Consider the following 13,156-nt stretch of genomic DNA (forward strand, 5'->3'; position numbering starts at 1 on the left):
TTCATTTATAATCTCCCCACCTTACTCTTCCCATTCTCGTTTTATCTGAACCACCTATTTACTGACCTTGGACATCAATATTTCATAAATTCGGGAGATCTCATGGCCACCGTCCGACGCCACCTGACCTGTTTCTACGGCCGCGTCCGGCTGCTGGGCCAGCTCCATCTCAGACCATGTGCTCTTCACTAACTTTATCAGCCTAGCATATGTGATATATTGTGCGCTGTGTAAGCCTGTGTCCCTTTCCAACATATCAAACTCAATCCATTCCCCCTCCTGCCAAACATCACCTATACTTGTTACTCCTGCTGGCTCCCAATGTTCTCTGATGATCTTCCTCAACTCTTCATATACACCTTTCAGTGTCACCAGCGGGACCTGTGGGGAACACGGTGACGGACACCCCCATCATTCTGCAGGCTCTTTGCCAGGGCAATAGTTTACCTAATTTAGCGCTAATTTAGAGCAGGTTAACATTGATTTGTGTAAATGTGTTCTAATTTGACAGAAGAAAATATTTTTTTGTATTTATTGCCTGGGTAATTCCCGGAAGTGCTATCAAGGTTAAGAAAATGTAGGACTCCCAATGTACTGGTCCCATCTAAGGTCACTGTTCCAGGGAAAACAATACAAGTTTGATAAAGATATTCAAGTGCGAAAACACCAAATGAAGAAGGATGTTGGGAACCTGGTCATATGTGCATCTAAAGGAGGAGCAAGCAAGGGGTAAAATGGTGGTTAAACAGCAATTCAGAAATTGGTGTAAACATCAATATGGGAAATGCATAGCAAAAATCAAGTTATGGTAAGTAAAATTGTTACAGGAATCCTGTGCCATATGATGGACTCTGAACAATAAATGTAACAACCAGGTACTCTACCAGTCTTTCTTTGGAAGTATTTCTCAGATACATTTGGAGTCAATCATAGTGAGGAGACCGTCTTGAGTGCTGCGAAACCCACGCAAGCCCCATCTCCTCCCTTGTCTGTCATTTGACCAACTTGATATTGTATTTATTTTTGTTTTATTTATGTTGCGCACCTTGCCCTGGGGCATCTGGGCGCATAGTGAGAAGAAAGCGGTTACATAAGTCAATTTTCGGGTAAACGGGAACAGAGCAGGCAATAGCAATATCATTAGAAGAATGTGCCAATCAGTTGAGGTTACATACAATCAAATTACAGGTGAGCAGGAACAGCTCAGTCGATAACCGTAACGTTAGAGTGTAGCATAGGTTGTACCATAAATACAATGCGACATGTAGGGAAAGTTACCGCTAGGACAATGAGCTAAAATGGACGTAGCAGAAGCATCGAGTTCATGTAGCCATAATCTGGTGTTTTTCTTAAATGAGTAGAAGGGATCAGTTCTGAGTGTCGTGGGTAAGGTATTCCATAGTTTAGCAGTCAGAACAGGGAAACTGGATCCTCCGGCTGTCTGCTGCTTATAGCTAGGTATGGTGAGTGTATGTATATGTGCAGACCTCAAAGGCCTGATAGCTGTGTGTTGCTTGAAGTGGTTGGTCAAGTATGCAGGGTGCAGATTGTTCTGGGCCTTATGAGTTAGGGCAAGAGTTTTGAGAGATACGGTGGGCGACAGGAAGCCAGTGTAGATTACGTCTTGTGTCAGAGATGTGGGTTCTCCTTTGGAGGTTGAGCGCCACCCTGATGGCATTTTTCTGAGTGACCTGTAACTTGACAATGTTTCTTTGGCTAGTCCCTAAATAGAGGTTGTTACAATAGTCAATTTTAGACATGAGGGTTCTGGCAAGGATAATGCAGTTGTCCGTCATAAGGAAGGGTCTGCAGGCAGTGATGAGTTTGCAGATATAGGCTGACGTGGAGACTACGGCATTCGCTTGTCTGGTCAGGGAGAGTGAGGAGTCTAAGTAAATGCCAAGAGTTTTAGTATCCTTGGCCACTTTGATAATGTTCCCATCAATCGTAAATGATTTGTAGGCTGGGTCAAGATTACTTAGTTTGATGTGGGAACCAAGGATGAGAAGATCCGTTTTTTCATCATTGAGGCAAAGCCCATGATGAGCCATCCACGCCTGGATGGCTGAGTAAACTTCATTAATGGCTTTAGAGTCGGTTACATAGCCGTCAGAGATGGGGATGAGTATCTGGGTGTCGTCAGCATAATTGGTGTATGAGACACCCACATAGTCAAGTATGTCAAAGAGTGGTTTAGTAAACACATTGTACAGTGTGGGAGATGCACAAGATCCTTGTAGGACACCACACATGACTGGGGCTGGTTCAGCAGAGTCAGACGGAGAGAACACCCTTATAGTTCTGTTAGCTAGGAAGGAACTGATCCAGGATGTGGCAGCGTCGGAGAAGTGGGCAGCTGTTTTAAGGTGGTGACTGAGAATGGGATGATCAACCAAATCAAAAGCAGCTGAAAGATCAAGAAGTAGTAGAAGTGCCATCTTGCCCTTGTCTTTCAGATCCTCAATTTGTGTGTTTAAGTCGATCAAGGCTGTCTCTGTCCCAGTCTAGGTCGGAACCCTGATTGTTTTAGGCCTAGTAATTTGTTTGATTTGAGGTAGTCCTGGATTTGTAAGTAGGCCGCCCTGTCCAGGATTTTTAGGAGGAAGGGCACCGTAGTAATAGGCCTGTAGTTGGATGGGTTGCACGGATCGAGTGTGGGTTTTTTGATTAGTGGGAAAACCTAAGAGTCCTTGAGGTTATCCGGGACGATACCAGTTTTGAATGAGGCATTTATGAAGGTGGTGATGAAGGGAGCAAGATCATGCGCAGCTTCCTCAATGATGGGAGCGGGGCATGCGTCCCCTTGACAGTTAGGTTTAAGCTTCTTAATGATATTTTCAGCTTCCCTGGTAGTGAGAGGCGTGAAATTGAAAGGTTTGAAGGAATGTTTAGGCATAGGGAGGTTGAGACAGAATTAATTGGGGAGTTGGAGAGATTGCTCTTTTTTTGTGTTGATTTTGGCTTGTAATGTAGAGATTTTATCTAAGAGTGCCTTTTGAATGTTAGCACACCCGGCGGTGTCGGGTACAGGTGTCCAAGGGAGCTACTGGAGACTCTAATTCCTTGAGGATTTTAAAGAGTTCTTTTGTGTTAGATTGTACCAGCAGAATGCGTTAATTATACACCTCTTTTTTGGCATCCAATATGGCTACTTTGTAAATAGAGGAGGCAGTAGTGAGGTTGTTTTTGTTAGCAAGTGACTGTGTACTTTTCCAGTGTGCCTCAGCCTTTCTTTTTTCTTTGCGGAGGTTTCTAAGATGTGGAATAAACCAAGTATTAAGATGGGAACAAGGTTTTTGTTTGCACAGTTTAAGTGGCGCAATGGTATTGATAACTTTTAGCATAGCTTGATTGTATGAGTCTACTAAAACTGAAGGGTCAGTACAGGAGGTAGAAGTAGTGTTCAATAGGGGGAGGAGCAGCAGTAGCAGTTTCTCCATTGTGATGTCCTCCTTGTTGCGAGTGTGGTTGGGTGGGGCGAGGTTAGGGAGTTTGAAGGTTGGACTCAATGGTAAAGATTATTTTATGATGATCCGACCAGAAGCAAGGGCTCACAGAGATTAGATTGGTTGAGCAATTCTGGTCAGCAATCCAGTCGAGAGTGCGTCCTTTATTATGAGTGGGCTCGTTGACATGTTGGGTGAGGCTGAAGTTGGTTAGCATGCTTGCTAAATCAGAAGCTTTGGTGTCATTCACATCCTTGTACCCAAGGTTAAAATCGGCAAGTAAGAGGATTTGTGAATTGGGTTTAGTATTGGTGGCAAGGATAGAGGAAATGTCTTCCGTGAACGTAGAAGTAGGACCTGGTGGTCTATAAATGAGGTACACAGTTGCAGTTTGGTTGGGAAAAATAGGGAGTTTAATAGAGTAGCTCAGCAGATGGGATCTGAAGGTTAGGGATGGTTCTGAATTCAAGTAAGCTCTTGAAGATAAAGGCTAGTCCTCCACCCTTAGTTTGATTGGTATCCCTGTCCCACCTGATGATGGAATAAATGTCAGGGATGGCAAGGGATAAGGCAGGACCTGCTGCCGCATGCAGCCAGGTCTCTGTAATAGCAAGGAAGTCTACATTTTCGGTAATGATAAAGTCAGCGATCTCTAATTCATGAGCAGGTAGGGATCGGGCATTGATGAGGGCACCTTTTGATCTTAAAGTCCTTAACGTTGGTGGTACTGGTAGCCAGTAGGGCTGGCGCGGTTTTGTTGGCCGTCAATGCAGTGGCTAGGTTGAGGCTAGGTAGAGATTTGCTAGAGTCGTAAGGCTGTCGTAAGGCTGTCGTAAGGCTGTCGTAAGGCTGTCGTAAGGCTGTCGTAAGGCTGTCGTAAGGCTGTCGTAAGGCTGTCGTAAGGCTGTCGTAAGGCTGTCGTAAGGCTGTCGTAAGGCTGTCGTAAGGCTGTCGTAAGGCTGTCGTAAGGCTGTCGTAAGGCTGTCGTAAGGCTGTCGTAAGGCTGTCGTAAGGCTGTCGTAAGGCTGTCGTAAGGCTGTCGTAAGGCTGTCGTAAGGCTGTCGTAAGGCTGTCGTAAGGCTGTCGTAAGGCTGTCGTAAGGCTGTCGTAAGGCTGTCGTAAGGCTGTCGTAAGGCTGTCGTAAGGCTGTCGGTAGGTAAGGTGGAGTCTTGAAGCTAGTCTTTGGTTTCTGGTCCCAGTGCTGCAAGGTAGGCTTGAATATGTAAGTGTGGTCTGTATGGAAGTAATGGGAGGAGCAGCTGTATGTGTGGACAGTAGGCTGTTGGCTAGTGAGGGAGTATTGTAGGTGGTTTGGTAGACCCTGGTACCAAGTCTCTGGTTTCGCGCAAGAATAGAAGAAGGGCGATTAGCTGGGGGGACTTTGCGGTTTGAGATCGGGGTCTGGTTGAGTGTTGCATAGTGGTGTCGTGAGCCAAGCCTCCGGTTTCTAACTTGGGTGGAGCACGGTTGATTTGGAGTAGGTTTGGAGGCAAAGTGTTGTATCCAAAGAACAGGTGCATTCAGGTAGGGATTAGGATGAGTCATGTTGGAAAACTTGAAGTAAATATTGAACGGTTTATTGCCAATTTAAATAACTCTAGAGCATCCGGCGCAGATGGAGTGACAAATGGTATTATTAAAAGTAACCCAGCATTGTGGATGGACATTTTGTACCATCTTTTCACTCACAATATTAAGGATAGCATCTGCCCCATCTCTTGGCGATATTCAACCCTCGTACCAGTTTTCAAGAGCGGGGATGGGGAGAACCCTTCCTTCTATAGGCCAATTTCTTTGATACAAGATTTTTTCCACACTCTTCCTTGGGGAATTGACCGCGTGGGCTGAGAGAGCTTAACATCTTGAACCCTCTCCAAACTGGTTTTCGGAGAGGTAGTGACACTATAGTTGGTGGGATTGCACTGTCCGCTTGTCTGCCTGATATTGGACCCCGATGGGATGATCAATCTGTGGCCACAGTCGATCTGTCTGCAGCCTTTGATACTGTTAACATCTCTAAGGTCGAAGTTGTTGAATTGGGGGATAGATCTAGGCCTGCTAAGCCTGATCCAATTACTCGATTCTGACAACTCGACTAAAGTTGGAATGAACGTGCTTGGTGAGCTACCAAGAAAGATTCCCCTGAGTAGAGTCATACGCCAAGGGCGATTCTTGGCCTCACTTTATTTAATTTATATCTAGCAGACCTTTGGGCCACAAGCAAAGAGTGGAGAGGCTACGTGCCCAAGTGGCCCAGTCTGAAAGTGCAGTGCATTGCATATGCAGATGACTTAGTATTCATAGATTATACACAGATGGGTCTACAACATCAGCTGCAAGGCCTAGAAGATTATCTGGAAGTAAATCATCTGCAGATTAATTCACATTTCTGGCCAGTACAACACACAGGAAAATGAAGGGAAGAATTGGAGAGTGGGAAATATACCAATTGAGAGAGTCGAATCAATGTTATTTAGACCGGACTGCCTCAGTAAAAAAACATCAGGAATACCTCGAAGCATGAATGTAGGAAAGAACGTGCTCGTGTACTTCACTATTGATGGCCATGAAATCCAAACTCTGTGCGTTTACTCTAACCCTGTTCATTGAGTTTTATAAAGCCAAAGTATCACTCATTATTTTGTATGGCTGCAAACTGTGGAATATCGAGGACAGAAAATGCTTTGATGTTGCTGAGTCTAGGATTTTGAAGTGAGCACTGGGCCTTCCAATCTCTGTTCCAGTCAGTGTCATCAGACTGGAACTGGGATTGACCTCCTGGTGAGCACAGTAGATAAGGACTCTTTCTTTGATGTAAAACCTGGAGCAGATTGGTAAATCTGTCTTTGGGTTTCATGTAAGGGCGCTAATGTCGACAGACTCAAATCCTTATTTAAAGACTCCATGCAATAGGATGAGGGAGGCTGTGGACCTGAAGAGTACAGAATTGTTGGGAGTGGTGAAGAGGAGAATTGAATGTTGGGATAGAGCTATGGACCTGCACGATTTGGGTAGGCTGAGGCTCTATGCTGTTAGGAGCCTTTCTATGTGCCCATTTCTAAGCCAAGGTTATATTTGGTCAAGTTTCCATCGTCAAAATTGAAATACTGCTATAGTGTCTTCCCCACGGGTTTATAGGACCTAAACTTGGTATTCTGATGGAAATGAGAACATGTAGAATGGGTGACACTGGTGTAGTAGAAAATCTACTCCATTTTGTGATGCATTGTCCGTCTTTTGTAGAATTGAGAATTTAAAACTTTTGGGAGATTTGTTCATTCAATTTAAAAGATAATTTCTCCGGATTTATGGAATAGCCTCATGACGAGTCAGCAAATTTCACTTATTCTTGCTTTGGTTAGGATGCTAATGAGTTGACGAACGTATCGGAGCATGGGATTCAGGATCTGGTTGGTATTTTCTGGTATCTTATATTTTAGCTTTAAGATGCGGGTGTGTCTTTGTTTTTGTGAGATTTGCTCTTTATTGTGATTTTATTTGTGATATATGTATTTTATAAATAATGTGTAAATGTACTTTTTGTACAGGAAAATACAAATAAAAGATACTTGGCAGAACATGTGAAATTTTATTAATTCACAAACATTTTTTACCTTATGTATTTTGTTTCCGCCTCCCGTAGACTGTTCCATTGTGGCAAAATAAACCCCACGGGGCATCACGCAGTGTAGTACGAAGGATTGGATCCCAACTGCCATTGAAGCCTTGTCCTAGAGCATGCTTTGAGGTGAATTGTATTTTATTTTCATTTTCAACAGACTAACCTTAACCTGCGTTATGGTTTAAACCTTTTTAAATCTATTGGAGTGTTTGATCATAATTGGAAATGTCAAAAGGTGTTGCCCATATCTCATCCGGCTTTATAATTATGCATTTGTGTTTTGAGTACTTATAGGGGTTCCTTACAGGGAAAAGTCTGTAAGCTATTTTCTTTCGATTGATGACATTGTGTTTATAAGGGATCAAGAGTAAGACTTGGACACAGTGGCATGTTTGTTGTTTGCTATAGATGTTTATTTCTCAGACAATAAGAGAGTTGGGGAAAATCCTATCTATCCCTAATCTAAGAGGTGCTTCCCTGCCTCAACCAAACTAAGAAACGTCTGCGTTGGGATGTTAAACAAAAGAGCGTCCTCCTTCCTGTGCCCAAAAACCCTTATCTGACTTTTCCACTCTAAACCTAATCTAATGTGCACAAGGGGATTTCTATAGACTATGCATTGGTAGCCTTCGTTCAGAGTTCCATACATATAAAGTTTAATGTGTAGCAAAGAAAGTTCTACCATGAAAAGGGATCGCCATTTACCCTAGATGCCTTCTGGTAGTGTTAAAAAGTCACTTTATCACTGTTCTAGTGTTCTTCTCGAGGTTTTACTTCACAATTTCAATGGGTATTACCCTTCCATTGAACTTTCACACAATTCCAGTTCTTCACACTCTGTATCTTCCACTTTCTGGGGGATTCGCTCTACCCTTCTCCACTGATTGCTCCTCTTTATATCACTGGTGTGCTCTCCTGCCAGAGTATTTGCTCCTTTCTCACTGATTCCAAAAAGAGGTATAGTTCTTCCCTTTTATGTATTGGTTTGACACTTTTTTCCCAACTTCAGGTTCACTTTCCTTTCCACTCCTAATTTGCTCTTGCCAGGATATCACACTATTTCTCAAAGTTTACTTCTCATGAGGATTTGAGCCCCAGACACACTATTTGCCTGGTTCACTGCCAGGGCTCTTCCATTCTACAACTACTGTATGTGAGAAACCAGAGGGTATCCTCACTTCCAAATAACCCCTTGGATTCTCTTCTTAGGTGGCCAGGTAAAGGCCATCGCTCTTGGATCCTGTCCCTCGGGGTGGAGAAGCGAGGAAGGATCACCTGGGTGGAGAGTCCTTTGCGAGTGGGGTGCACCCAGGAGAGACATGGCATCCCCCTTTTCCCAGTGATGAACAACCTAACCTTTCCCCAACGTTTATGGGTTACAGTAGGTCGGCTACCCTAATTTCTCACCATGTAACACTTGACAGTACTGAGACGAGGAAGAGGCAGCTGAGAGTAATGAACACTGCCATTTCACCACTTTAGTACTAGGACGAAGAAGATGCCTGCAGTTTTGTGAACCTTTTAAAGGGTTGCAGGTTTACAAAATGAGTAGGAGAAAGCAACACAGAGGAGCAACAGGGAACCTTGTTTGAAAAGAGGCAAGCTGCTGGAGGAAACTGCTGAGGGTCGGCCCGCCATATGCAGCACACTGAGATGCTGGGGGCTGCCAAGAAAGGGGTCCCCGGAAGCGTGTCGTGGGAGGGGAGTCTACATGGAGCTGGCTGAGAAGGAAGCCATGTGTAGAGGCTATCCCTTTTCCTTGCATCAGAAGTGCTCATCCCCTGTGCCAAGAAGCCGACCGTCACAGGAGTGTCTGAGGGGCAGGAGTCGGACCCCTGACGGCAGAAGCAGAAGGCAGTGTTATCCGCGCTGCTGGGAAAGCTATCAAATTGACCAGTGAGTTTCTGTCAGATGCGAAACCTGGTGCACTTGTGCTTGAACCTTTCCATTGTTGAAGAATACTTTGTATCGGAGTGATTGCGGGTCTCGGGGAGAACATTTTCGAATGCTAGGCATTTCAATTATAGTAAAATAGATGAATATTGAACATCAGGCTGAATAGAAATTGAGGCACAAGCGCCGCCAATGTCTATTGAATACCATACTGAATACAAACTTTACAATTAAGTAAAACTAATGTACAGTTGGAACTTTAAACATTAAGCTAAACAAAAGTACACTAAAGGTTGAATTAAATGTAACTTTAAAATTGAGCCAAAGAAAGGTGTATTGAATACCGAATTGAGGAAAAGCTTCAAACGGCATGAAATATATATTGAAAGTGAAACAAAGTAAAATTGACTGGAACCCTGAAGTTAAACCCCTATGCAACCAAGAGACTCGCCTGAGAACACTTGATGAAAAAGGCACTCAATTGTGACAGTTATAAAAAGACAGACATTTGTGATGATAAAATTAAAGTATTGGGGAAGGGAACCCTGAAACCTGAGGAACTACATTTTGTTGACGCGAAAACGGAACCTCAAGATTCTATTTGTGTTTGGACTGTTATTTGGAAGAACGGTGTAACTTGGGGGAAGGGAACCCAGAGGATTGTTTAAATCTGTATCTCCTTGAGCTGGAAGAAGCTCAGAACTTTAGGTTGAACACGGTTGCTTTTGCTTGCTGACATTACTACACATTGTTTAGATATAGGTGTGAGGGCAAGTATAGTTTTTGGACACAGACAGACCTTTAAGTTAAACTCTTTGACTAAGACTTTTCTTAGTTTCATCTAGGTAGGGAAATCCTACCTTAGCGTAGGGGAAAATCAGCCTTTTTCCGTCCTGATAATTAAGTTTAATAAAGTTTTATTTTGAACTTTGAATCTGTTGTCTGTCTTGCTTCATGATGCCTTCACACTCGTCATCCACCAAACACTCTTTTCTAAATATTGGGTTACCGATCCTTTCTCATTAGTTTGTTTCTGCTTTCACTCCTTCCTTCAGATAGGGGGTCGTTGACCCTTTTGCAGCAGTGTTCACACACTCACCAATTCCTGTTTTGAAACGTTGGGTCACCAACCCCTTTTATAATATTGCTTGCATCAGCATCCACTTCTTCAGTGGTGATACTTAACCCTTTAAGTGCCAAGGGCGAGGTATCTCGTCCTTGACAGTGCACACGCAGTGCCAAGGACGAGATAGCTCGTCCTTTTCGGCACCTTGTTTTGAGCGATCCCTGCAAAGCATTTATTTGTATTTCAAGCCGGAGATCGAGGCGGGTATCGTTGGAAAGGGGAGATTCTCCCCTTTACAACGATACCCATTGGGCACAGGGCGCGCGATCCGCTGGCAGCAATGCCACCGGATCAATACAGATCCGTTTGTGACGCAGGGGGGTGCTGCTTACTAGGTAAGCGGCCCCCTTACCCCGTGGCCCCAAGGCATGGGGCCACAGCGGCAGAGACCCCTGGGGCAGATGATCACTGCCCCCAGGGGTGAAAAGGGGACGGGGTTTGTGGCCCTGGGGCCCACTAGACCACCAGGGATTTGGCAAAAAGTGGTGTCCTTGGAAAGGGGAGGGTCTCCCCTTTCCAAGGGCACCACATATGAGGCATTGCTGGTCACGGATCGGCGCAGAGCGCTCGATCCGTGACCAGCAACCCACTAGACCACCATGGATCCGTGTTTGAGGTGGGGGGGAAGGGGGCTGCTTCAAGTAAGCAGCCCTCTTCCCCCCCCCCCCCTCCCAGCCCCCAAAGCATGGGGGCACATGGCTGACCATCTGCCCCAGGGGAATGGTAAAAAAAAAAAAAATGAAATGATGGGAAAAGGGGGTGGGGGGCCACTAGCCACCATGGATTTTTTACTGAATGAAAGGGGGGATGCCCCCCCAACCGAAGTAGAAAGGGGGCACCCCTTGTAACCCTCCCTGGGGGCAGATATCTGCTCCTCGGAAGGGGCATCTGACCCCAGGGAGGGATGCATGAGGTGGGCCTCCTTATCTCCCCCTCCGCCCCCCCGGGCAGGGTTGCATGAGGTGGGGCCCTCCATTTGGGGTGGGGGGGGGGGTTGAGGGTCACCCCCCCCCCCCCCGTTGCAGTACACCATTCGCTGCCAATTTAGGGTGGCCCTCAGCCCCCCCCTAAAAAGCAGCCTGTGAAGTTGTATTATTTTTTTTTTGTTTACCCAACTTCGCTTGGTGCAGATGGCCACATTAGTGTGGCATTCTGCCCCCAGGGTGCCCAAACCCTACTGCCCCATCTATTGGGGGTCCTGCCCCACATTTTGTGGTGGCCCTCTCCCCCTCACCCCAAATGGAGGTGGGGTGTACCTCACGCAGCCGTTTGTAGGAGGCCCAGGGAGGCCTGCATGAGGTGTCCCCCAGCCATTGGGGGGTGGGGGGAGGGCCACCACAAAAGGTGGGGCAGGACCCCCAATGGATGGGGCAGTAGGGTTTGGGCACCCTGGGGCAGATTGCCACACTAATGTGGCCATCTGCACCAAGCGAAGTTGGGTAAACAAAAACAAAAAAAATCATACTAATTCATAGGCTGCTTTTTAGGGGGGCTGAGGGGCACCCTAAATTGGCAGCGAATGATGTACTGCAATGGGGGTGGCCCTCACCCCCCACCCCCTCCTATGGAGGGCCCCACCTCATGCAACCCTCCCTGGGGGCTGCTGACCCCGGGGAGGGATGCATGAGGTGGGGCCCACCTATCTGCCCCCAGGGAGGGTTTTCATCGGGACACATGTGGGAATGCGAGAAGGTAGGCCATGTGCTGTTGGCGGTGTGTTTCGGTGAGTGGCCAGAGGGAAATGTCTGAGAATTGTCTGCATTTCCAGCCAATTTCAGAGACCTTTCCCTGTGTGTCCACTCACCGAAACAAGTCGCCACCAACAGATGTCATACCTTCTCGCGTTCCCACAGGTGTCCCGACGAAAACGGTACCTCACGTGTGGGTGCACCTACCGGGGGCGCAAAAGGAAAAGGGTAACCCGCTGGTAACCCCAAGCCTTTTCGCCACAACACAATTTGTTCATGTGGGCAACCTACAGATTTGGGCCTAGGGTGTCGAAGCCAGCAAGGAAAACCAGGAACCCCATGCATTTCCCAAAAGAGGACACCCGTGGGAATGCGCAGAGGTCTGACTTGAGCGAAGCGGGCCAGAATTTATTACCCAGAACCCCAGACAAAGTGAACATTGTTTTTTCCCCACCAAATATCACACTTTGTCGGGGATTGTGGCTAATAAAAACTGGGGCAATTTGCGCAAGGCAGACCTCTGTGGATTCCCACGGTTGTCCTCTTTTGGGAAATGCATGGGGTTCCCTGTTTTCCCCGGTGGCTTGGACACCTGAGGTCCATATCTGTATGTTGTGCCGGTCGGCAGAATGTCTGAGATTCCGCTCTGAAAACAGACTTGGGGTTACTTGTGTTTTAGGCTTTCCCCTTGGCGGCCAGGTAGGTGTACCCACACATGTGAGGTACCGTTTTCATCGGGACACCTGTGGGAATGCGGGACGGTAGGCCATGTGCTGTTGGGGGCGGGTGTCGATGGGTGAGCCGAGCAAAATGTGCGGAAAATGCGTTAATTTTCCCACATTTCGGACTTTGCAGGGGTGTCTGGGTAATAAATTCTGGGGCGATTTGCGCAAATCATACCTCTGCGGATTCCCACGGGTGTCCTCTTTTCGGAAATGCATGGGGGTCCCTGTTTTTCTTGGTGGCTGCAACACCCCAGGCCTAAATCTGTAGGTTGCCTCCCCAAACCCTTTGGGGGTGGGGGGGAGATAGCAGTGGTTTAGCCTTATTCCTTCGCGCCCATGTAGGTGCACCCACACATGTGAGGTATCGTTTTCATCGGGACACCTGTGGGAACGCGGGACGGTAGGCCATGTGGGGTGGGGGGGAGATAGCAGTGGTTTAGCCTTATTCCTTCGCGCCCATGTAGGTGCACCCACACATGTGAGGTATCGTTTTCATCGGGACACCTGTGGGAACGCGGGACGGTAGGCCATGTGGTGTTCGGGGCGTGTTTCAATGGGTGCGCCGAGCGAAATGTGTGGAAAAAGCATTTTTTTCCCCCACATTTCGGACTTTGCGGGGCTGTCTGGGTAATAAATTCTGGGGCGATGTGCGCAAA

General features: G+C 46.6%; 1 protein-coding gene across 3 annotated transcripts in view; it reads left to right on the forward strand.

Annotated features, from left to right (window-relative positions):
- MTFR1L (mitochondrial fission regulator 1 like) overlaps nt 1-13,156 on the forward strand; it is a 223,591-nt gene that overhangs the window by 69,524 nt on the left and 140,911 nt on the right. For 2 of the 3 annotated variants that reach the window (XM_069622697.1, XM_069622698.1), the window contains exon 4: nt 7,090-7,194. The exons of the other annotated variant lie outside the window; for it this stretch is intronic. In XM_069622697.1, coding sequence (XP_069478798.1) covers nt 7,090-7,194 — 105 coding nt within the window. The remainder of the gene's footprint in view (nt 1-7,089; nt 7,195-13,156) is intronic. 3 annotated transcript variants of the gene reach the window in all.

The sequence above is a fragment of the Ambystoma mexicanum genome, chromosome 11 (assembly GCF_040938575.1).
Source record: "Ambystoma mexicanum isolate Mex_15411 chromosome 11, UKY_AmexF1_1, whole genome shotgun sequence".
NCBI classification, from domain to species: Eukaryota; Metazoa; Chordata; class Amphibia; order Caudata; family Ambystomatidae; genus Ambystoma; species Ambystoma mexicanum.